General features: G+C 45.3%; 1 protein-coding gene across 1 annotated transcript in view; it reads left to right on the forward strand.

The window, feature by feature from the left end:
• Nucleotides 1-26,794, forward strand: part of FASTKD3 (FAST kinase domains 3) — a 164,601-nt gene that overhangs the window by 130,348 nt on the left and 7,459 nt on the right. The window contains exon 6 of the mRNA XM_078687628.1: nt 10,164-10,278. Within this exon, the coding sequence (XP_078543754.1) occupies nt 10,164-10,278 (115 nt within the window). The remainder of the gene's footprint in view (nt 1-10,163; nt 10,279-26,794) is intronic.

Below are 26,794 nucleotides of genomic sequence, written 5' to 3' on the forward strand. Positions count from 1 at the left end.
GCGCTGGGGTCGCGCCGGCCCACCTCCTGTCACCAAATCCATGCGACCTGCTTCAGCAAGCAGGCGCATCGCTTCGATCACACGGGCATCCTCCATTGCCAAAGATACTGATATAATAAACCTAACAAAAGGCCTAACAAAAACCTCACACCACAAAACCCTGACAAAAAAGCTATAAGCCCACCTAGCCACCAGGTCACCAAACCTAAAATGGTGGCTGGTAGGCAGTGGGAGGGGAGTTTATAATTGGGCTATACTGGTCCTACTAGACCAGCCCAAATCTAGAAACTTCTGTTCCTCTTAAAGAGATACCCCTCGCAGCTCTCCCAAACCGCCCGGGGGAGGAGACCTCCCGGCGGTCGGCTCCCTCCCCCAAGCCCCCCTTGGGTTTGATTGGCATTGGATTCGGAAGGGTGGGCAGTGAGTCGGGCGGGTGCGTTTACAAATACATTTCTGCAGCAGATTCATGAACCCACCAAGCAACCTTGCCAGCTGAAGCTACGTTGTTCATTCTCTCATGATTACGTACAAACTCTGACGAGCTTTCACGGCGCTGTCCTACACTGTAGATATACATATTGATACTTAGTTAGGGTGACCAGACGTCCCGGTTTTCCCCGGACGGTCCGGGGTTTTGGAGAGGTGTCCCGGTGTCCCGACACTTTTCTCCAACTTGGAGAAATGTCCGGGTTTTTGGGTAGTGCCTGGGTAATTAAAAGAAATGTCCCGGTTTTTAAACAAGGGTCGGGTGAACCTGCAAGTTAATTAGTGTTATGCAGGCTCACATTGCGACCCGCCCTCCAGGAAACGGCGGCAGAAGTTCAGTTCTTTACCTCTCCTGCTGTGCTGCTTCGCCTCACTTGAGCAGCACAGAGGGATTTAATGAGGTGTGAATCAGGGCTGCAGAGGCCACGGGGCAAGGCCAGGCCCAGCAGTAGCTGGACCCTGGTGCTCTTCTCAGAACGGGAGGCAATGTATAAATACATTTCATTAAAAGAGCACAAATATATATTTTTGTGTTCTTAATTTTTTTTATTTATATATACATGTATGTATCTATATATATATATATATATATATATATATATCCAAGGATAACTCCCACCACTTCCAACCCGCAGCGCTAGGGCTATATATATATATATATATATATATATATATATATATATATATATATATATATATATATATATATATATATATATATATATAGCCCTGAAACAGAACATTTAGTCCTTTTTCTATGTTTGTGCCCGTCCCGGTTTTTAATTTTGAAAATCTGGTCACCCTATACTTAGTTCATAGCCACTTTATGGGCAGGACGGGCAGAGCTTCAGAACACCCCAGCAATGCACCCCTCAGAGCCCGAGTGCCGTTGATGCCAAGCGAGGTGACGTTGAGACGTTAGTGGCATTTGTATTTTTCAGTCTTGCGATCTCGACCCAAAAGGTATTGGAGCGCTGATGCAGCGACTCGAACCTGGTTCCCCAGCTCCAAAGTCGGCAGTTATTGCCTTTAATCCACATTGTCTCCCCCGGTATAAACTGATAAAAAAACAATGTTTTATATAGTAAATAGTAAAAAGACTCATTCAAAATGCAGACTGCGGATGTCTAACCCGATGTTCCGAAGACCAGGCGTCCCTCTCAAGTCATGCTACAGAAAATTCTTCATCTTACCATTGGCGCCTGGTTCATTAATTGGAGGAAGATTCAGCCCTGTTCCAGACCCCACGGGCAGCCAAGTCAACGCGATTCCTGGCCAATGCTCCAAGAGACTGCGGAAAAACACTGTGACGTTAGGTTTTCGATGAGTCAGAAAGACGTACACAGTTTCGTAGATCCTGCTGGTTTTTATAAAGTCTTGCCTGCGCATCACATAAACACAGTTAACACAATCAGAAAACTTGGCGGATTTTGGTTACTATATGTCAAGGATCTTCCACAGACTTTATGTATGTATCTATTTAGCAGTTTTATATAGCTAACTCGACCCGAAGGTTTTGGAGCGTTTTACATGAGCACCAGTTGCATTACAGACGGACACACAGTATTTTTTGTTGGCTCGGGGAGATTGAAAGATTTTCTCAGAATCCCAAGATATGGAGACTCGAACCTGCTCCCCCAGTTCCAATTAGTCAACATTGTTGGAGCAAATGTTATGATTGAGTTTATTTGCATTATATCTGCATTTTGCTGACTTGCTTGTTTGCACGTTATGTTGTTGCATGTTTGCATACAGTTGTATCAGTGGACATTTTGGTTTACATATTATGGTGTTACAGATTTGCACATTGTTTGCAAGTTGTACGTGTGCACGTTTCTACGTTGATGTTTTGCACTTTGTGTTGCACGCCTGTGCAGTGTTTAGCAGCTGATTGACAGTTTGAGCGATTCTTTGGAAGGCTGGCGCGCTGAGCCGGGACCTGCAGTAACCCCACTGCAGCAGCCGGGGGAGGAGTTTAGATAGCCGACGCAGCAGCACAGAAGCAGATGGTACCCGCTCTTAAGATGATCTCTTCTCCTACCCCTGACTAATTTCTGGACCGGTTGGGACAAGTCTGGCACGTTTCAACACCTAAAACTGTGTCGGGGAGTGATGGTCAATCACACATTATTGCAGCTGAAACGCCTGTACGGGGTCGGTCGCCTGCCTTTGAAGGGCTATGGACTAGTGCCTACGGCTAGGGGTGGATCACAAATGCAAGGCCATTTTTTTTAACGGTTTCATATAGCGCGAACTCGACCCGAAGGTATTGGAGCGCTTTACATGAGCACCAGTTACATTACACAAGGACACATTCATTTTTGGTAGGCAAGGGTGATTGTGATTTGCCCAGAATCACAGGATGTTGAACCGAGACTGAACCCGGTTCCACAGATCCAACGTCGGTAGTTCTAATCTTTATGCCACATCCTATAAAATGCCTTGAGAGATGCATAGCACATGAAACATGTTACTGCTCATGGGTACACATGCTAGACTGCACCACATGGGGTCTGGACTCATATACATCATTAGCTACTCTCTGCGACCCTTGCGCCTTGGCTGGTAGATGAGCAGTGTAGTAAATGTCCTCTCCACTGTTCTTCTCTGGCTAGACTGTACTATGATATCTATGACATCATAGAATGCCAGGGTGTCCCTCTAGCTCACTGTGCCTTTCTATTACTTACTGTGGCAGTTGGTCATATCAGGCTGAGCTGCTAACAGCGGGCTCCTGGTGGGGTTTTCCTTACAATCTTAACCTGTCTATCTACCTGGAAGGAACTTGCTAATAAAGGATCTTAACTTACCAAGTGGACTCTGCAACATTCATTTACCACAAGCAGCATCTCCCACGTATGTTATCAGGTCACTCTCCCGTACAAAGGGTCCTGTAGGTGCCATCTGAGGGAGACCTGGAACGTTACTGGCGCTTTCCATGCAATGCTCTGCTTGATGAGGTGTTTCCGTCTGAACTTAGGGATTCCATCGTCCAGTATTTCACACTTAATACCGTTTCTGTTGCTCAGCATTCTACGCTGTGGACACTTTCAAGGAATATATATATGTGGAGTGTGTATTTCCAAACATTCTGGATTGCTGCGGGATCTACGTAACCATCTGACCCATATGGACACTGAACTGCACGATATTGATCGGATATAGTCCCAACTGTGACACAGGCCTTATTTTCACTGTCGTGCAACACTAATTGGCGAGTTTTGAGATCTGGCCAAAAGGTAAATGGTGTACTTTGGGAAGTATGCGATAGCCCAACAAAAGTGTGAGAGTGACTGCCGTGGTAGCACACTGGCAAGAATCCTGTTTCCAAACTGTTGATACTTAGTTCATAGCCACTTTATGGGCAGGACGGGCAGAGCTTCAGAACACCCCAGCAATGCACCCCTCAGAGCCCGAGTACCGTTGATACCAAGCGAGGTGACGTTGAGACGTTAGTGGCATTTGTATTTTTCAGTCTTGCGAGCTCAACCTGAAAGGTATAGGGGCGCTGATACAGCGACTCGAACCTGGTTCCCCAGCTCCAACGTCGGCAGTTATGGCCTTTAATCCGCATTGTCTCCCACGGTATAAACTGATAAAAAAACAATGTTTTATATAGTAAATAGTAAAAAGTAGTGGTTATATACAAGAGTTGCAACAGGCCAAGGTTGGTCAAGTAACTGATAATCAGGATATTATATGTGAGCTTCTTAGATATTACACGCGTGCAGGGGCATCACTGTACATGCGGAATACTTTGCCCGAAAACACACTAGTCAGGCTGACAGTTGGCCAACAGCAATTTTTGAGAGAGCCTATCTTTTGCAAGGAGATCATCCAGGCAATAGATTCCTTAGATGGATCCAAGGTCCCTGGCCTGGAAGGCTCACAGGAGCCTTTTACAAAGCTTACAAACACCTTCTCGCATCACATCTCCTTGAGATGTTACCCGAGGACCGCGTTCGCTGAGAGAGGCAGTGAATATTTTGTGACTGAAATCTGGCAAGAACTAGCAGCTACAAAATTTCAACAATAAAATACTGGCCAAGTCCTCAGAGTGCGGTTTTCGCTGTTAATGGGCACTATTATCTCACCCAAGAAAACTGTCTTTGTTCCCCACAGATCAGCAGCCCTGAACTTGTGCACTATTGGATATCCCCGGACGTACAGGCAGTTGTGTGGCCCTGCTTGATGCAAAGAAAGCATTTGACTCTTAAAAATGGTCCTTCATCAAGCGACTTTGCATAAGTTGGGAATACCCTGTGGGTTCATATCACTTATTATGCTATTATATTCCAACCCTGTATCCTGCCTGAGGGTCAACGGTCTTTCGGATCTCTTTACAATTACCAGGGGAACAGACAGGGAAGTTATCTGTTACCACTCCTATTTATTATAGCAATGGATCCTCTGGTCGGCCAGCTACAAGAGAAACATATGCATCAAGGTTTACATTTTCGACCTGGCCTCCTGCTACTCTCATTTCATGCAGAAGATAGTTTGTTGTCTATCCGTTATCCTACGAATAATCTAGCCCCCCATTGTTCAGGAGATAATCCTGTTTGGTGTCTTCTCTGGTCTCCACGTTAACTGGACCAATTCAGAACTGTTCCCTCTTACTGCCAGTACTTCACCTGTATCAAGTGACTATGCCATAAGATATATATGTGTCACCCTGATATATAAACAATATGTGTAGAAGTAAGAACATAGAGGCCATACAGTCAGCTCATTGGCTATTCTTGTGGCACCACCATCTTAGTAAGATACACTAGACGCAGAAATAGAACGGAGAATTAGACCGAGGCAGTTACTCATGTAAATTACTGAAATTAAAAGGCACCAGGGTCCGGCACCAGCTTTTCAAAACTCATTTAAGAAGAAACCTGTGATCCAGTGAGCGTTAAAAAAAAAACCTAGGCATGTATGTAAGGATCCGCTCAACCGTCAACAGTCCACTCACTTATATTCTGGTCCTGAGGAATGCCTAGAAATTTTTAAGTACCGTTTGGCAGAGACATGTTGACCATATAATAGGGTAACATCCACAATCCCGATTCACTTCGCTTTTGTAACCCTATCCATTGGGGGCACAAGAACAAAATACTTGTTTGCCCACCAGGAGATAGTTTTACTCATATTTTTTTCATCTGCATATGCACTCTTCCCCTCTCTCCCCACATATGTAGTGTTCATCGTGCTGTAGAACTCCTCAGCTCCTCCCTGCAGGGGAGTTGTAGCCCACACTGGGTGCCTTTAGGTCCTTGTGTGAGGACGGGACCCTATGATGAAGCATGTCACCTTTGGGTGAGTGAGGGTTCTTGTCCCAACAAAGCAGTGCTCTCCACTCCTTGTTTGTCTACCCACCTACATAGTGTGTGTTTGTTTATATGTATGGCAGCCACATGGTCGTCAGTATACACGTTCACATAACACTGCTGTGTTGACATTCAGGTAAACAGAGAGGCACTAGTGGTACTGAGTATTGAAGCATCTGTTTACAAGCTCAATCTCATCTTTAGATCAACCACCACAATGAGGAAACTGCTTTAAAGTCAGTGCACAGCATTTCAATCCAGTAAAGATTCATGCAGCAAAACAAAATGGTACTTACCTCTAGGAGTAGTTTTACAGCTAGAAAAAAAATCTAGATTCACAGGCGACCCACCCGCCTCCCCAGGAAATAAGACGAGACCAGTAAATTGGGGACATTCGGAGGGTACAACCCACTGGACATTAAAGGGATAAACATCTCCAGTGTAAACAAGAATCTGAAAATGGCGACAACATGTGGAGACTTCCGGGGAGGGAGCACGAAGCCAGGAGAGGCTATACTAAGCACCAAACAGTGAGGACTGTCGACACCCAGCAAAAAAAGAGAAGAGACTACTATGTAAGAGGCGCGTTCTGGACCCAGCTACTAGATGACGGAATAATACACATGTGAACGCAGAAAATTCCTAAAGCTCGAGAACTACTTCTACAGGTAAGTAACCATTTCATTTTAAACCCTGCCAACAGTGTTGCAATATGTTTTTGTCAGGTTCCCATGACATCTGCATCTGGTGTATAGGCTCAACTGCAAGACTTGGCTTCTGACCTCTGCACTTACACGCACCTGAAGCCCATCAGGAAATGGAAAGCAATTTTGTTTTTGCCTAGAGCCCAGAAGGGCACTCAAAAGCAGTCCGTTCTCTCTCCTTAAAGTAAGTCTCCAAACAGGGACCAATCCCTCAAGGTGCCCTCACATAAAAAAGACAGAAAATGCCACATGAAGGAAAAATCTTCCTCAAGGAAACTGCCTCGCTTGGCGAATTGTTCAGAAACACACCTGTCGCATTCCCCAATGCTTATCTCTTAATCATAATCTGCAGTGCCAAATCGGTTCCACAAAAAACTTGAATATATTCAGACTGCCCTGCAACTCTTTAGGTGAATCCCCAAGGGTGTGCCTGATGCTGTGACTTTAGCGATTTGCTGGCTCCAATCTGACGCCACCCAACTGTACACCCCCAATAGGCTCTGGCCTCAGTGATGCTTGAGAAGAAGCCTTTCAACACTAAGGTGCCAACCCATTATCCACAGCACCAAATATACTATTGTGTCTGGAGCCACCCTTGGAGACATGTTGGCACCTCATCTGCCTTCAAAACCAGTGAACATTATTCAAGTAAGGCGAGAAATACTTGGGCCACCCCAGGGACCAGCCATTCATTATGCCTCTCCCTAGAGCCCAGTGCTCTTAAGCCCTGATTCCTATGCCTAAACATGCCTAACAGAGGTATTATGAGTGCATGGAGGAAATTCCTCCTCCCTTAACTGGACTTTACCTCGACCTCCAAAATGCTAGTGGTCTTGACACATATTCAGCATTCTAGATTCCCTACCCTTCTGGACCTCCTTCTAAGAAAGCCTGTTCATTTGAGGCAGCAGAGGTGCTGAATTGTTCTTACTGATTAAAGCATCAAAATGCAACATCCTGACTGCAAATCTGTAGCATTCTTTCAGCAGCCCCGGAACCTCTCTGTTGTTGAAACCTGTATTGGCTGCCTTGTAGAAAGCTTTTCTTGGCCCAGCAATTCAGACAAATTCCATTTCTTCATAAGCCCCCATTGTGGGAATCATCAACAATGGCCGTTGTAAACCTTACTGACTATCTGAAGAAGCCCTTCTGTGATTTGATGAGTGAATGTTTGAATACTTCGATACAGATTCTTAAGCACGGCTTAGATTTAGGTGACACAGTGCCTACAATGGACTCGGGCATACCTGGATGCTTTCAACCAAGTTCTCTGGAGGTGCCCTGGGAGCTCTAATTGTCATGTCCTTCAATGTTTAGAGGCTATGTAATGAGATTTGCATCCAAGGACCCGCTCTCCACTGGATCTGCTCTTCCTTTACAGATGAAACGCAAGCTGTTTACCTGGCACCTTACTCCTCGGTAGCCTGCAAACTCATATGCAGAGTGTCTTAAGACTCCTAGCTCAGTCTCACCCTCCTTAACGCATACATGATCCCTCAGGCCAACGTCTTCCAGACTCCTAACATCAACATCCTCTCCTACACAGACGACATACAACTCCTACTCTCCCTCTCGGATCAGACCCCCAACACAAGAAACAAAATCACCGTTTGCCTGACAGAAGTCGCTGACTGGATAAAAGCCATCTGTCTCAAGCTAAAAACCGACAAGACCGAAGTAATGATTTTCGGCAAGAACACCTCACCATGAGACTCCATTGGTGGCCAGCCAAACTTGGACCCACACCCAAAACCCTTGCCAAGAACCTCGGAGTAATCATCGTCCACAAACTGGACATGACCGCTCAAGTCAACGCCGTCACTGCATCCCACCTGAAAATGCCAATGAAGATCTTCAAAAGGCTCTTAAGCTACACTAGAAAAACTGTCACTCTTGCCCTTGTCACAGCAAGTTGGACTATGGGGACACTTATTACCCCCGGTTCACCAAGTAACACACTAGAAGACTGCAACACATCCAGAACTCTGCAATCCATTCACCCTCAACCTCCCACACGGAACTCACATTACACCTCGGGGAACGGCACTGGTTCCAGATACACACATACCCTCAATTCAAACTCCTTACATGCACACACACATTTTACACACCATGCAACTCAAGCTACACCTTCCAGCACAGTAGTAATCGTTTTTAAGGGGTTCTCCAGGGGCCAACTTCGACAAGAGCAACCGTCCCAACCAGTGCCATCTCCATAGCAGAGCTACTGATACCTTCAAGGGATAGGTGGACATATGGGACGTCAGCAGCAGCTGCAGGATCCAGGCTCCGCACCTTCAGGTGGATTTGCTGCTTCAAAGCTTCGATTTATTCGCCCTCTACCATCAGGTTCTGGTAACTGACTCTGGACAAGCAGTTGAGATGGTTATCTGCCCTTGCCAACCTCCGGAGGTTCACCAGGTGTTGGGGAATGGAATATGTGCAATCAAGTGTGCTGTAGATGGACATGGACAACTCTCAAAGAAAACTATCAAGGTCTTCAGTCTGCATTATATCACTAGTCCATCAGTGAAGCACACGTCCAACACAGACTAACACACCTCCTCCATGTGTCCTCATTCAAGTCATGTGACAGAATCGCATCTGGCTTCCCTCAGTTTTCCATGGCACGAGTTCCAGAGGCTTGAGATTCTGCAAATGAGAATGACTGAACAACCTGTTTTCCTTCCCTTGTTTTATGTACCCAAAAGAATGTTAACCAATGTTATTGCTCACCCTGTGGTATGGGTCTCAGCTAAAGGCAAGGGTCCATAGTGTCAGGAAGGGCATTTAGCTGTCAAAACCCTATATAATGAAGGATATTACCACATGTTCCCCTATTTCGCCCATCACAGGTAAATGTTCATGCTCAATGACTCCAACATCTTTATCTTTGCGCCACTTAATCCAGATTGCAGACAAACAATAGTAGTTTGTGCTAAAAGCCTGACTGGCAGATCTAAACTCAGTATCCTTACTAGTGATAACAAGTCCGTCTACTAGATGGTTTCCTCTGAAAGTTTGAGTTCCAGTCAATTATACCCTGCAATTATGTTGTATAGTAATGGTATGGTACTGTTTCAATAGAACCTATAGTTTTGCATTAAACGAAAGAAGTGCCTTTTTTTCCACCAAAGTAGTGCATCTCCTTTTATAATGGCTACTGTCTCAAATTCTGAAACCAGTTGATAAAAGGCCTCTTTTGAGTGTTCTTTTGACATTGGTATCCATGGTCAAAGTTTAATTCCAAAACTTTTTGAAGGAGGCAAGTAAAGCTCAAGATACATTTTCATCCACCATATTTTCAAGTAAGCTAGTTTTGATTGGCTACAGCTTACGGATCTATTCGAGATTTAGAATGCCATACTGCAGAAGAGTTATTGTGGTGGCTTGCTAGAATGTTTAGTAGCTTGTGTTCGACATTTTGTTCGCAATCTAGCTGCAATGTTCTAAATTATTTTAAACTGAATGTATCTGAAATATTTTTGGACGAGACGTAGTCCATTTACTGATTCAACATATATCTGCTCACTTTCTGCCTTATCCACACTGTTTATTAATGGAAGAGATTAGTGTTAAGACAGATTGCTTTTTCAAAATTAAAAAATAAACTCGTTCATTGCTATTACCCCTTATGCACATTTTTGGTTTCCAGAATAGCCCTCTGTATTGATGGTCACAGACGATTTTGCGCCAACAGCCACCATCTCCTTGGAAAAGAAGCTATCAAGCAGAGGCATTTGAAGCTCCTTGGTTATGAAGTAGTACAGGTAAGAAACTGTTTTACAGAAATTATTTGTTCATATACCGCTTAATACTCCACTTTTGGTTGACATTTTGCGGTAAATTACAAACGTTACTGTCATCATATTAATATTTCTTATGGTATTGACTTCGAAGGACAAAAAGGCTGAGCTTCACCTTCGGGTATTCAAGCTCGTTAACTGTGTGGTCCACAGTGAGAGATCACACAGAGATGACTGCTTAACTCTGATCTCTCTATCTGCAGACACAGTCCAAAAGCTGTCCAGCATGAAATAGTGTTTGGCACTCAGGGGAAGCCACTAATGCGTTGGAAGTCTTTTTATTTCTGTAGTAGCATAGATGGCTGAATTAGTATTGCTACCCTTAAAAATAATTGGCTTGCCAAATTCTCCTCTTTTATGGATGTGTTTCTCAAGTAAAACAAAAAAATATATTATTGAAGAAGTTCAACATGATTAATACATGGTACACCAGAGTTGTCTATTTCAATAAGTCTTGAAAGGCATAAAACGTTTCTCCCTTCCCCTGAAGCTTATGCATGTCTTTTTCATAGGATAGCGGCCTCTTTCAACTTCATTTTTGTTGAAAGGAACATGTCCTCATTAGTCATGCATTGTACTCTTATTGTGATCTACTGATTCTAATTCAGCCTTGTTTGCCATGTCCTTATTCGTTCAGATAGATACAGATTTCTGCGGTAAACATGGTGTCCCCAGAAATCTCTCTCCAGAGTTGCTAGTTGGTGCCACGCAGCTTCCGCTGCTGCTGTACCTGCCAGATGTGATGACATATGAACATATTGGGCACTAATTGGTGCACTTTTGTCCGTTCCTCTTTTTCAGCTCCTCATCAGTGTGGTTCGAAGTGCTTCCAATGTTGGACAGAAGAAATTCCCCAGCTTTTTGACAGCAACTAGGTCAAATGCCTACTCTTAAAATTTCAGGGGCTAAACCTTGTTGCAGATGACCTAAGTAGATGTCCGTATCAGAGCAACATGGCATCTGTATATGCTGTCTTGAATCTGACTATGACCCCCCTCATTCTACACATCCTATCTCCAAATATACCCCAAGTCCATAAGTGTACTAGCCGAAATCCCCAGGCACACGCTAAAATGCTCTCCTTCAGATGTCGTCTCCTGACTGAGCACAATCTCCAAAATAACGTTCATGCAAATAAAAACAACACAAAAGTGCCTGAGGGAGGAGAAATTCAAATCTGATTTGGCTACCATTTGAACCCTCCGTGCCATTCCCTGTTGTTGGAAAAATGTAAATAGATGAAGCCGGAGGTTCCCACTCCAGTGGCTGAATGCTGGATTTATTCAGGCCAGGTCTAGCGCTGTAAGAGCCACTCTCCAAGGGTGAGCCCACTCCTGCTGGATTGATGGCTCCAATCCCTACACCCCCTTCCGTGGGATTCAGTGAATTCCTTCTGAGACACCAGTCCACAGTCAGTCGGTGCTGCCTTCACTGCTGAACACTGAGTCATCGTTCAGCACCATCTTTGAAGCCTCCTGATTCTGATGAGCTCATCTGAGTGCAAAAGGAGAAGGTTAAGGCATTATTTGACTATGAGCCCTTGGTAGAACATCTTCCTAGGGCCCAGAGATTTGGCATTCTGGAAGAACTCTTTGTGTGGGACTATGATGCCCTTGCTATGCATGACTATAACGCTGCAGAAGATGATGATTTGGAGGCTAATAACCTTCTTCCCCCTTACCACACTGATTCAGTCTCATATCTTGATTTACAAAATGCAAGTGGCCTACATGCCTCTTCAAAAAACATTGTTTTCTCCTCTGATCCTCCATCAGATGAAGTTGTTTCGTTCCCTATGACGGTACAAAGTGCAGAAGAAGCTGATACTAAGTCTAGCATTTTGAAGGATATCATGTAGCTCTTTCTCGATAGTTGCAGAGACTTTGCTTCCTTTCAGTGAAGCTCTTTTTGAGCCTGTTCTGGCTGCTTCGGAAAAACCTTTTTTGCTAGTAGCCACCAGCTAAAGAGCCAAAAAGCACTGATTTGCCCCATGCTACACAAAACTCTCATCGCCACACACTTCACCAGAAAGTTTGGTGGTCCAAGCTACTACTTCAAAATTGAACATGAATGTCTTTTGCTTAGAAAGTTTGGACATCAAGTCTAAAAAACCAGATATAAAGTATTGGCTTCTAAGAGCTGTGCCCTCCACACTGCAAATGCCACATGCCTTCTGGTCTGCTATTTCTTCTCCAAATGGGAACTGGCAAGGTGGACTGCTATCAATCTCCTGTACAAAAAACAAAGTGATGGAAAGAATTTTTGAATTAATCTCAGCCAGTGGTACAGTTTTCCAGACCACATGTAAAGCCCTTTTAAGATTGGTCAGCATTGGTTTGCAAGCTTTCAAACAGGGATTAAAGTTCAACCTGGACTCAACTGACATGTTGGCACTGGTCCAGGGCAGAGCTTTAAAGCCGCTGCCACCTCTAATATGAGGTCCCAGATTCCTCCAAGCCTGGCCTATTTCACACCAGAGCAGGCAAGAAAATTAGCTAATCAGTAGGCGTGTCGCACCCACACCCCTAAGGAGTTCCGTCTGAAGTGGGAATGGACACTTGAAGAAGGGTTTCACCGTCTTGTTTCAGCTGAACCTAGGAACTCTGGATCAGCTGTATGCCCACTGTCCACAGTAAGTGGTCATAAATGGGGTGTAGTCACCCCAGGGGTAGGTAGCCCACTGGCTACTACCTTACACTCCCTTAAATTCAGTATTTAGGTCACCCCTGACACCAGGAACTCAGATTTAACAACCTGGGAACCAAAAAAGGACAGAAGAGATCAGTCACCACGAGAACTTACACTTAACTTGGCGCCAGACCCTTCCTTGCTGCTGGTACATTGAGAATTTTCTTATACTGCAAAAATCTATACCTCTGAAAGTACTTACCTGATTCCGATGACCTTGGTGTCCAAAATTAAATAATCTTTTATTTTTCTTAATTGGTTTCAAGTTTCGTCTTGAGTGGGTGTGTGTCATTTATTGACTGTGTGTACAGCAGATGCTTAATACTACCTCCTGATAACCCTACATTGCTCGACCACACTACCACAAATAGAGCACTTGGGATTATTAATTTAAGCCCTGTAAAGCAATAAGAGTTGTCTGTACTAATTTCATGGTGTGCCCTTACATTGGCACTACCACATAAAAAGCCAGCTTCCTACATTTGCCCTGACAAGTTGGAGTACATTCCACAGGTTTGTCCGGTGATGTTGAAGTTGCTCATATCGTCTGGCCCTTCATACCAAACACGTATTTGTCAAATAAGCGGGCTGTTCTCTGGGACACTTTAAGAACAACCGAGCTGTGTCTTTCTCGCTGTGCCTAGTCTCCCCTACGAGACATTTCCATCAGCAGTACAGAAAATGTGCTGTTGCAGAACTTAGCTGTCCCCACAGCAGCAATATATATTTTTTGGGGCAAGGATGAATCTAGAGGATGCCATCATCAACAGCAGCAAGTACAGTCCATCATCCCCTTTGGTATTGCACATACCATCCTTGCCATCTTCCACTGGCTCGGCTGCCTACAAGTGTCTCTGACCACACCCCTCCATATAAGCCAGTATTTTTCAGCTTGAGAGGAAAGGTTCCCATTTTTGCACCCATTGAGAGAAAATCACAGTGGATCACTGGGACTTCCAGTTGATCTTTAAGAGATGCACCTTACTCTTCCTGCCACGGCCCAAACTGCCTTTCATTTCACCAAATTGTGCTCTCTGACACGTTTGTCTATTTTGGAGGCAGAACTCCTCACTAAGCTGAACAAAGGGGGCAAAAATAGCATTATTTTCCTTCCTTTACTGCTTAGTCCACACTGTTGATCGTGGATATACGGATGCACAGTGCTTGCACTTTCAACCCAGCACTAAAAGAGACAAACTAAAACTATCACAGCAATCACTTTAATAAAACAAAGACACCTGGATGCACAGTCAGAAGTATGAAGATTATCCACTAACAGCTGGTCAGTAGGGGCCACTAATTGAAAGAGTATACCAGGCAGTTTTATTTAATATCTACCCAAAAAAGTTTGGTTCTTTTTCTCAGTAAATGCCATATTCATAGTTAATTTCTCCTTCAGGTTCTTCGGAGAAGAACCACATCAGCCAGCCAAATCAAATGCCTTGAGATTTTCCCAATGCGTCTCAACCCCAGACCAGATGTTGAAAGTTTACATCTCTGCCTTGCTGTGCCAAAAATGAGAATGCTTCAGATCAACAGAGCCCAGCCATCTAGTCCCATTGATCAACTGGTTGTGAATCAAAAGATTCTGTAATATGAGGACTCGCACAATCTATAGTCCATACGTGAGCACCTGGAAAGTACTTGTAAGTGTTAAGCACAGGACAACAACAACAACATGTCTGTCTTTTAGAGCTAAATGTTTCGATAATACAGACACAAAGGTTTCAGACTAAAACAGAAGGCACCAAGATAAGACCCAGTCAGTAGCTGAAGAGTTTATTGTTGAACAGAATAAGGAAAATATCCTAAAGAGATGAGCTTCATTCTCTTTCCTAAGCATTCCCCAGAACGTGCCATCTCGATCATTGGCAAAGTTAAGCTATAATCAAGTTGCCTGAAGAAATTGGGTAACCAAAGAAGTCCCCAAAATAATGCCCTTGTGAAACTCATAGAGTCTGAAATAAAGGGTGATAGTAAGCTGCCAGTTTGATGGCCTGTTGAGCGGCCCGACTACATGTATATGCCTCAGTGTGTCAGCCCTAGCCCCTCCAAGTCGGAGCCAAAAGTTAGAAACTCTTGGAGGTGACTGGGAGACACTCGTTAAGAATAAGCACTATTTGCCTTCACCAGTTTGATATGTCTGAGCAGGAGAAACCAAGGCCATACCCTCAAACTGGTCAATTTCTCTATCACTTGGGTTCCTTCACATCTGATCCCAACTAAGACTCCTGAGAATAGGTTACATAGAGTTAACCACTTCTCCAGTGTGCACCACTGAGAGCAGTAGGAGATTATTTCCCTCCAAGAGCCTAGCTCAAATGCTGGCTCAGTTCTGTGGATTCTTATCTGTTTGCATAGTCCTACATGGCCCTGTTGTTGACTCTCCCCTCTACATTCCCGTAAGCCTCCAGAGCAATAACTAAGACTTGGAGGATAACTATTCTCTGATCACTAACAGTAAACTAGTGGACCACCTTGGTTAGGGACTTGTCCGCTTGGGTCCAGAGATTTGATAGGGTATTTATGAAACCACAGCTTGAGGCCATTGGTCACCAGAGTGACAATTAGCGGAGAGAAACAAAAAGGATAGCTGTTGCTTCTGTCCTTCTTTTAATTGTGGGGACCAAAGTATATTTTAAAGGAGACCTTCTGCTATTAGCCAGAGAACAGGTAGTAGTATTACCCAGTTCAATCAAACAGTAGCTGACCCGTTCAAACTAAACAGACCATAGTAAGGCCCTGCAAACTGTATTCTGAATGAAGGATGTTGCAAGCAACTCAGTCTCCTGGGTGCCCTTTTTTGCCTGCAGCCAGCTGCTTCTGGTTGTAATGATACAAGAACTATGTAAGCACTCACTCTAGGCCGTATGGTTCCTTAGATGTTTGTTTTTAGTGTCATGGTTGACACTTCTTCAATAATACAATTTTCCAGTCCATACTGGACTGCAGGGCTCAGGGATTACTTGGGTCCTGTGAATGCTGTCATCAACTGAAAATCCAGGATGTCGATTAGACCCCTGATATTTGATTGTCCTGGGTAGCAGTGTTGTGGCTCCATATTTTACCCAGCACTTAGTCCCTCTGCCTTGCCTACAGAGATATATTCCCTACTGTTCTACCTTCCGATGGTGACCAGCCACTTAAACTTTCATCAAATACTGTAGCCATGTTAACTGCACATTTGAATATTAGCGAACTGGTCATACTCGCACTATAGTATTGACTGCCTAACAACTGGGGGAGGAAATGCAGTGGTTAAGACTCCATGACTGTTTCAAGATAAAGCCCCTCACCCACCAAGTAGGTGGCATACTTCATCCTCATGCCCCTTCTGGCACTGGACCAATAGGATCAAGGTGCAAGCTACAACGCCCCAAATTATTGGGGAGCTTTTTTTTTTCCTTTTCAAAAATCTTTATTAAAGGCATGCATTTTTTAACACGGCATGATGCCTACAACCTCTTACAGGCCGGCAGCGTGAGAATCAAACCAAAGAAAGTATTGTTGTCAGCGTAGAAATACTTAGCAAGCTGCCTACAACCACTCCGGCAGCTGGTAGTCTAAGTTGAGTTGCAGTGGTGGCGTACAGTAAACCAGCAAGTGATGCAAACATTGGCTGTCTCAATCACATGAAAAGTGTAGCTAACCCCCCCCCCCCTCTCCCAGTACCCTCCCTCCCCTTACCGGGCCCATCCAGTCAAAGGAAATCCTCACACTATTTCAAACAGGGGTGACCTCCTGTTCCTCCTCCCGCCTGGGGGATGCAGTCCTCTTGTGGCTAACTGAAGAGGACACTGTCTGCTTGGAATCCGGGGCGCTCCCCCCAATCTCCTGGATCATTAACCCCCATGCCTTTAATACCTCCGGGAGTTTGGCAGCTCTCCTTGTGCTGCGTATTGTGTCCCTCCTCTGCCAATGCCCACTCCCTCAGATCTGCTTTCCAGTTCTCTACCGATGGCCCAGTCTGAGACAGCCAGTGAATTGCTATCCACCTTCGAGCTATAACAAGTCCCAACACCAGGAATTTTCGACTAGTTTTGCGTTTCGGGTCCCGGGGGATCATTCCCAGGAGACACATACACAGCTCCTGGGCCACCCTCCATCCCGTTATTCTATTCAGGTCTTCTATGATGGTTGTCCAGTATGTCTGTATAATGGGACATGCCCAAACTATATGTGGGAAATCTGCTGGTTCGTACTGACACCTGGGGCACCGTGGATTTCTCCTGCTATCTATAACATGGAGGCGCTTAGGTGAGAGGTAGGTCATATGGAGACCATATTAAACTGTATCAATTTGAATCTATTGGAAACTGCTACCTTACGGACCCCTTCATGGATCTTCTCCCAGTCACGTGGTGTGATCTCTTGGGGGCTCACCTCCTGCCACCTACTTCCTACTGTGAGTGGTGTGCATTGTCTGTCCTCTCTAAGTGCCCTGTACCGGGGAATGACCAGTTTCCGCCCTCCCGCCATTGCTATCAGTGTGACTAAGGTGCGCGTGTGGTCAGGGGCGTCCGGGAAAGTGGGCCATAGATGTCGTGCCGTCGCTGCAATCTTGGCATATTGCAAGAATTGCCCCGGGCCCAGCTCGGAGGTGTCTACTGCATCTTGGTATGTGATGAACCGTTGTATTGGTGAGCTTATGGGTGAATTGGTAAGGATTTTTCGCTTATGTCACTACAGAAAAATGTAGGCGAGAGGGTGATATGGTAATTGCATTTATATAGCACTTACCACCCCATACGAGGTTTCGAAGCGCTACTCTGGAACCCAAAATAATTAGTGGTGAATTAGTATAGCGAAATATGCAATAATTTGAATGGTGGACATGTTAGTCTGTTATTTGGATTGAAAAGGATAGTGGAGGGATAGAAGAGGGAAGGGTTTGCATTTATATAGCGCTTGCTACCCCTGATGGGGTGTTGAAGTGCTTTTCGACGGGTAGCAGTCTACTCCGAAACCCAAGCAGGATTAGCGGCGAAATTAGTATCTGGGAATATGAAATTAAATTGAGTGGTGGACATGCAAGTTTGTTATCTGTATTGAAAAAGTTAATTGGAGAAATAGAAGAGGAAAGGGTTTGCATTTACATAGTGCTTGCTACCTCTGATGAGGTTTTGAAGCACTTTTCATGGGTAGCAATCTACTCCGGAACCCAAAAGGGATTAGTAGTGAATTAGTATAGGGAAATATGAAATTAATTAGAGCGGTGGACATGTTAGTCTTTTATTGGGATTGAAAAATATAGCGGATGGCTAGAAGAGGGAAGGATTTAGAAAATCTTTTTATTTTTATTTTTTGCTCGCGGTAGGAGGCGGTTTGGTATGAGTAAGGGGGAGGAGGGGGAAGAGTCGGAGGGAAGGGTTTAGATAGGATTGTTTGAGAGATTTGAATAGTAAAATAGGTTTGAGATGATGTAAGGAGAGGGGTAAAGGAGGGAAGAGTCTAGAAAGCCTCATTTTAGTAGTAGAATGTTTGGGAAGAAGGAGAGAGTTGAGGTAGAGGATATATTGCGAGAGGTATAGGGTGAGATATAGGGTAGTGCATTAGAGATACTGAATTAGAAGCAAAGTAATATAAAGATGAATAACTCCAAAAGTATTTATGTATAAGGAAGGTAATACATGTAGATTTAGGTTGTGTTTAATAAACTCAGACTTTCAAGTTTTGCTGTATTTAAAGTTAATTTATTTGTTATTTTTTTGTTTTTGTAATTCAATAGTGGACCAATTGTAGATAAATAGGTATTATATGATAAAGGAATTATTTGATTAAGGTGTCACCTATATAGATGTTAAACATAGAATATAAAATACCCAGAAGTAGTATGTACATTTGTTAAGCAGAACTAATGAATATCTGCAGATTTAAAAACGTATTTATTGTACACGTTTCAACAAAGTAATACACATATGTAGGTACACATCTATAATCCAAATGAATGCTACATACAGAGGGATTTGCTGTATATTTATGTTTTAGTATAGTGGTTATGGGGGGGGTGGGGGGAGAGAGCCAACTCTTGAGTAGTCTTCTGAAGATAAGGTAGTCATCCGTGGATCTTATGTTTGGGGGTAAAGAGTTCCATATTTTAGCTGCTTGAACAGACATGGATGGGCCACTTATGGTTTTTTCTTGTGTGGTGGGACTTTGAGAAGAGGTGCCTATCTAGAGTGGAGGTTCCTTTGTTGAATGTATTTGGTGATTTTATTCCTGATGAAAAGCGGTCCTGTTCCATGTATACCTTTGTGTGTAATACAAAGCAGCTTGAATGTGGCTCTTCTGGCAACCGGTAACCAATGTAGGGCTTTCAGCGCCAGGGAGATGTGGGCTTGTGAATTTATATGTATGAGTAGTCTGGCAACAGAGTTCTGAATCCTTTGTTGTCTTTTCATAGTTTTTAAAGATGATCTGTGATAGAGGCTGTTTGCGTAATTGGGTTTCGGCAGAACTAGAGAAATAGTAGCCTGGATCTTGCGTGGAAACCCTAGGTCGGGGAAATATGTGTTTTGACAGTAACAAAATGTGATCTTGTTAGTTTGTCCACTTAGGCATTGATTGATAGTTTGGAGTCCATGGTAATTCTGAGGATTCTTACTTCCTTTGATACTTTAGGCAGTGTTCCCAGGTCATCAGACCAAGTGGCAAGTGTGTCATAATTTTTCCAATCGCCACATGTGAGTATTTCTGTTTTTGAAGCATTCAATTTGATATGGCTCCATGTCATCCATTGATCCACGGCTCTGAGACAACTGAAAAATTGTGGGTGCCCAATGTCTTTGGGGCATTCCAGTTTAAGGAGTATTTGTGTGTCATATGCATAGTTATAGCATGTGAGGTGAAATTGATTGATTAGTGCCAGTAATTACTTCATGTAAATGTTGGAAAGCATGGGTGAGATGATAGGAACTTGAGGGACCCCTGCTATTAAGTACGGTTTAGAAGAGAAAGCGGGGGTATGGGTGACAGTTCTGTTGTGAAGTTAGGATGTGATCCGGTTGCGAGAGGTCCCCTCTATGCCAGCTTCGTCGAGTCTTTGTATTAGAGTGTCAATGTCAATGGCAGCTTAGAGGTCCAAGAAAAGTAGTGTATCGACCCTGTTCCAGTCAACTGTGTTCTTCATGTCATCCCAGATGGCAATGATGGCAGATTTTGTGCCTCGTCTGGACTGAATCCTGTTTGGAAGTCTGAATATATGGAATTGTTTGCAATGAATTGTGGCATCTGGGTGAATGCTGCTCTTTCTATGAGTTTACCTAGGAAAGGTCAGTTTGAAATTGGTCTGTAGTTGTTGGGGTCAAGCTGGTCTAGGTTTGTTTTCTTTAGTAATGTGCATATGTATGACTTTTTTAGATCTTCTGGAAATCTTCCTGTAGTTACGGAATTGGTGATCATTCTTCTTACTGGTGTGGGAGCAGAGGTAGTTAGAAGAATTGACACAACAAAAAGGGAACTACCGGTCTATAAGTGTTGAGACAAAGAAGGACAGAAATACGTGATTTCAAAGTCAGTGCAAACCCAAATTCACTGAGTCGAAGTGAGTCCCATCAGCCCACCACAGTGGCGGAGCATCATCATCTAGGAATGGTTGTACATTGTATGACTGGTGTAGCCCACACCTATCCAGGGGGACAGCTACACTTCAATCATTACCAGTTATGGATCCGGCCACAGTTGTATTTTAATCAGTGGTGCTGATGATTTGCAGTGCAAAAAAGTGTAAAGAAAAGTGTAAAAAAGTTAAAATTGACTACTAAGACACAAATAACTTTAATAGGCGCAATCTTAGTGTCAAGATTAAGACCAAGTGTTGATAGTTTGAAAAGATAACTATCTAAAGCAATAGAGAAATAGGTCTACATGTTTCAGCCATACAGGTGTCACTAACCAGGCTTTTTTCAGGACCAGATGGTGCTTACGCTACTGCAAATATTATAATGAACTGTGCAAAAAATAATAAACACTAAGTAATTGGTACGATACACCCTACCAATGCCTGTAATTCGAAGATGGTTGTTGATTTAGTAATCACAGGAGGTGTAATTTCTTTCCTATAAGATAAATGTAAAACTGGTTAGCATCAATCCCTGACACACGAAGATCATAGCAATCATAGTCTTAGCAATCATACTGTCAAAAAAATAGACAATATCATGCCTCATTTGTGGCAAGGTGAAATAGTGCATTTAGAACAATGAATTAAGAGTATTAGTTAGTACTCACCCAGCTTTATGTGGGAGTACTCCTCACCTCACCTGGCAACTGCTCAGTGGATGAGGCCCCGCCCTGTAACGTGGGTAAACACAATAGTCACACAAGAGTACCATCCCCGTGTGTTTGTCTCCCATCTTACATACATACATGAAAATTAACCTTGTGACTTGGGTAACCACCTGACCACGGCAATACCTCATAAAGACCATGCCGATGAAAAGGTGAAGGATAAACAGCAGAACGATAGAGTTCCCGAATACAATCCTCTAGTTATGCTCAGAGAAAAAAAGAAGAAGAGTCTCCTTGGTAACTGTCCTCCATTGTTGTTACTAGTAGGGACAGTATCTATAATTTGGTTAAAGCAGCAAGTCTCTGTTCAACCATTCTGCCGAACCATAAGGCTAGCAAATGACACCAATTGTACTGGCCAAATGTCTGTAAATGTCCAAACAAAGCCAAGAAGTTAGAAGAATTGCCTTGAAGGTTTGTGGTGGACACGGGTCAGAATTGCTGCTGGCAGGCCTGCTTGCTTTGACCAGGTATATAAATAATTGTGTGAAATTTGTTGGAAGGAATAGAGATGCTGGGTTAGCGTACCCTTGGATTGTTGTTTTCTAAAAGGGTCGGTGCGAATGTTTTTTCTTTGTTTTAAATAGGAGCCCAACGTGGCTGCTTTGGTCGTGTAATGATTTGCCAGTTTGTCTGCGAATTCTTGAGTCCTTAGATGAGCACCTTCTAGGCAATTTAGTTTACGATATTCTGTGGGAATTTTATAGAATTTTTTATTTGCACATTTAGCATTTTGAATTCTGTCCGAATAGTATTTTTTGTTAGCTTTTTTGATTGTTGACTTGTATAATCTGTTAAGTTTCTGTAGGTGGGGGTCGTGACTTAGCCTCAGCCGAAGATGGCCGCAAGCTAGCTGAGCTCTACTTAGTTAACTAACATCCAAACTTAAGCCGTAGTCCCCTGTGTACCACAAGATTCGGGGAGCCGGGAGGCTTCACCCTGGGAGGTATGTGACGTGCTGGTGACACCCCTCCTCCTTGCCGGAGTCCTTCTGGGCCTTTCAGATAGCGTTGGCAGGACGGAGGGCCGCTGAGCCGGGGACCTGCTCCAGACATACAGAGAGAGCAGCGGTGCTGCTGGGCCTTACCGACGTCTGCAGTGACTGTGCCAAAGGCAACGGCGGTGAACTGGGCTGAGGTGGTAGCCTCCATAACTGAGCAGAGCCAACCGGCCACGAAGAGAGGAGGCAGCGCCTGCAAACAGGTAGGAAGCCCCATGCTTAGAGGCGACCGGAAATTCGCCAAAGGGCATTGGAGCAGACCTTTGAGATGCTTGCTGTCGGGGCCTCAGGACATGGCAGTAACTGTCGCGCCCAGGACCTCCTGTGGCTGGGAGCATGGTTGGGTAAAGCAGGACCAGGAGGTGGCATCCTGGAGAAGGATTGTCCTAGAATTAGAGGAGGCCAGAAATCTGGTGCAGGCTAACAGGCCTGGGGTGGCGTCATAACTTGGAGGTCGTGAAGTTCCTATGATTGAGCATGGGCTGAGAAGAAGATTCTACATTTTACACTATATGTGATTCCTGGAAGCTGTCGTAGTGAGGAGGCCACGAGTGATGGTGTGGTGATAACCTGGTTGAACAGTGAGCCTAATTGGTACATCCATAGCAATGGTGGGCTGGCAGACCTGCTGGGGCCCTGTCTCAAAGGGTTGGTTGGTGGTACGGGTGGGCCCTGGCCTGGGCTGTGGTGGTGACGTCGTGGGTTCTGAGAGCCACCAGACAGGTGGTGTAAGAGAAGCTGAGCCAGAGTCCACCCGAGCAGTTCTGGAGGAGGTTCCCGGGGGGCCCAGACCAGAAGATCAATCCTATTATAATGGTGAAGCCCAAGTGGCCCTGGGTGCCCGAACCAACAAGATGGACAACAATGTGGTTCGGAAAGCAATTTGGGCACTGGATCGAGGCGCAAGTGAGAAACCCTCGTTTGAGGCAATTATGGCAGCAATTAAAGATGTAAAGGGCACCTTAGAGTCTAAAATTGATGCAGTCACAATAGAGCTCAACTTGATTAGGGCGGACCTCCCCAAGTTCAGGGAAAAGGTCCCAACTGCACAGGTCCAAATAGCTCAACTTCAGTCCCCGGCAAATCTTCTGGAGACGCAGGTTCAGTTCTTAATGCAACAAGCCATGTCGTTAGTGGTAAAGCTCAAAGACCAAGAAGAAGGGCAAGACAGAATAACATTAGGGTGCTGGGTGTGCCGGAATCGGTGGAGGGCTACAGTGTGGACCTTTACCTGCAGGTCTTTATACTGAACACTCTACAACCTAAAAGATTATCCAAGATTTTCTCAGTCGTAACAGTGCACCAGGCACCAGTGCCCCCGCCCAAATCTGGTGCTTCTCCGCACAAATAATCGCTATAATCTTTAATATTTTGTCATACAGATGCGATTCTTCAGGTTGAAAGGCGAGGGAAGATCTCCACTATGAAAATGCTCTGATCCGCTTCTTCCCCGACTTCACTCTGCAGGTCCAGTGCCAGCTACACAGCTTCGAGGCAGTGAAGAAAGAGCTCTGGAAATGTGAACTTAAATATGTGATGCTATTTCCCACAAAGCTCCAGCTTGGCACTCCAGTTGCCGAATGAAGCGTTGGAGTGGCTGGAGGGTAGGCGTGTGGAAGGCAGGAATGAAGTCAAAGGACCACAGCTTGCTCACAGGGGACAGCCCCAGGTCAAATCGGCAAAGGAGTTACTGGTGAAGCAACAGGAGATAAAGCCTCAGGACACAGTGTGAAGCACTGTTGGGGGTGAAATTGGTTTGTGGTAAGGCTGTCCTGAAGGTAGGACCTACTGACCAAAGGCTCTTCGCAGGAACAAAGACAATTGCTAGGTAAAGTCACATGAAAGGAGTTCCCTGCACAGAGAGGCACCTACAGACATGTTGATGGTGGCTCTAGTCTAGACATTAGAGACCCAGGGGCTACGTGGGGTTACAATTTGAAAGAACAGGGGTGTAGGCTCTGTACATTTCTTTGCAGGTCATCGCGGCGGAGCTGTCACACTCCATCTTATTGTTATTGAATGTTATTGTTGGGATGACAGGCGCTCTGCAGTTGGGAAGGACAGGAAAATGCAGGACCTATGTAGCAGGGTAGGAGGTTGGGGAGATGGGTGTTGTAGTTGGGGGATGTTGATTTCTCATTAGGTTTGGATACGTATTAATAGCACATGCAGGTTACACCACTGGGTCTAGGGGGTCTGGAATACTGTGTAGGAAGGCACTGCCTTTCAATGGAATGAAAACTTGGAATTCCCAGCGGGGCGGTATGTGGTGGTGAGTGGCTAGTTGGAGCTGAGAATCCTTAACCTCTGTTCGATTTATGTCCTACCAACGCTGCAAACCCCCACACTGGATGTTTTGGGCCCATTGCTTCTAGAGCTCCCAGATGGTAGGCTGGTTTTTGGGGGAGACCTGAATGATGTGCTTGATGTTTTGGAGAGATTTGCATCTGGGAGGAGTCTGGGCCCTTTGCGGGACTTCCTGCTGGTGATGGTCCTGAGGCGATATATGGCATTATCACCACACTGATGTTAAGCAATTTACCGATATGTCGGCGGCTCGTGGGAATCTCGCCTGGCCAGACAAGCTGATTACGCAGACACATAGCCTGGGTGAGTTTATGGGGGCCATACATGTAGCACGGGGAGTATCAGATCATTCCCCAGTGGAGGTGATACTGGAAGGCCCGATTAGAGACTGTGTCTTGCCCCTAGGATTGATCTGTGGTTCCTTGAAAGTTTCTGTATGTGACGTTTTTCTTGATTGATGTTTGTTTTGAACCAGGTGTGTTGTAACTATCTAATTTTCATTTTTAGGTTTCGCCTGGCGTTTACTGCGCAAGCAGTATCGCACAGACGAAAACTTTTGTAAACAAGTATGGGGCTTCGTTCCGCCTCTCTGTCCCATTGGCTAGCTCCATAAATGGAGGCTAGCCATTGGAACAGAGATGCGTCACTCATTCCCCGAGCAGATTTGTGGGCGTTCCCACGATTTTTACTCATCCCACCCATTTTCGTGCGGCGGTGGGCGGATGTTATTATTTTTTTTTTAAAGCTTAGTTTTCGCCACACTCCCAAAATGGCGTTTTCAGGGGTGGGTTGCGCGATGTCCCGCTCTCCGTTCCTGCCCCCCCCTCCCGCTGTCCGTGTGCCCGTTCCTGCCCCCCCCCCTCCCGCTGTTCGTGTGCCCGTTCCGCCCCCCCTCCCGCTGTCGGAGAATTCACACAGAAGGGCGAGTCTCCGTCCCTGGCCGAGGACGCCCTGTTATCATCAGCAAAATCTTAGGCTGAGTGGAAATATTGGGAACTGTGTGACAACAAATGCAGGGCGAGAAGGAACCCTCGGGCCTTGCATCATGGGTGGTGAGTACCGCTCCACATCTTTCTTTTTATCAAGTTACTGTGCTGTGAATGTAACATGTCGCTCTGGCCGGTGTGGCGCTGCGAGAAGATCCCAGCGCCACGGCGAGCTCGCTGGCTGCTCTGGGGCATGCCCACAGGGGCATAGGCACGCTCTAGGTACAGGACAGGCGAGCTAGGCAGGGTGCTTTGATCCTACCCCTGCCTGGCCTCTTGACACTGTTCAGCCTGTCCTCGGTGCCCTTTACACACCTACACACACTGCTTTCCTTGCACTGCCCCACTTTATCCTCTACCCTCCACACAACCGCACTGACTGCCCTACACTTCATGTTGGTCACTATTCCATACCATAGCCTGTCTTTACAAACTAACACGGATAAAGAGATGTACTACTGTTCGCATACCTGCCACTGTCCCTGTACTCTACCGCCGTCCCACACTCTACCACCGACCCTATACTCGACTACGGTCCCTCACTCTGTTACTGTCCCTAAACTCGACCACTGTCCGCACACTTTACCCCCGTTCTCTCACTCCAGTTTCCTCTAAGCAGCCCCTTGTACTGCCTGAGCGCTTCATGCCAGGGCACATCTCCGGGACCACTGCCTCACCCCCCGCCCCCCATATGTATATCTGCCACACGAGAATGAAAGGTACATCTGGCTGCCTGTATAAAACGTGTCCACATGACGCCTGCTTGAAATGTGACTGCTGTGCACGTGTAACACGGGCTCCTGCCCGCTTGGGTCAAGTCTGTGCACTTGCCGTCCGAGTAAATTGCATTTCTGACCCGCCCTCGTGAATTACACACCTGTTATGCTTGTTTGGCACGCACATGAAATGTGCTTTTGCTCTGCCCCTGTAAAGTGCACCTGTACCCTGTCTGTGTGACGTGTACCTCATCCCAGCATGTATGAAGTGTACCTCTGCCTTATTAAATGTACCTGTGTGAAGTGCACCTCTGCCCTGCCTGTGTGAAGTGCACCTCTGCCCTGCCTGTGTGAAGTGCACCTCTGCCCTGTCTGTGTGAAGTGCACCTCTGCCCTGTCTGTGTGAAGTGCACCTCTGCCCTGTCTGTGTGAAGTGCACCTCTGCCCTGTCTGTGTGAAGTGCGCCTCTGCCCTGTCTATGTGAAGTGCACCTC

This window comes from Lissotriton helveticus, chromosome 4_1 (assembly GCF_964261635.1).
Source record: "Lissotriton helveticus chromosome 4_1, aLisHel1.1, whole genome shotgun sequence".
Taxonomy (NCBI): Eukaryota; Metazoa; Chordata; class Amphibia; order Caudata; family Salamandridae; genus Lissotriton; species Lissotriton helveticus.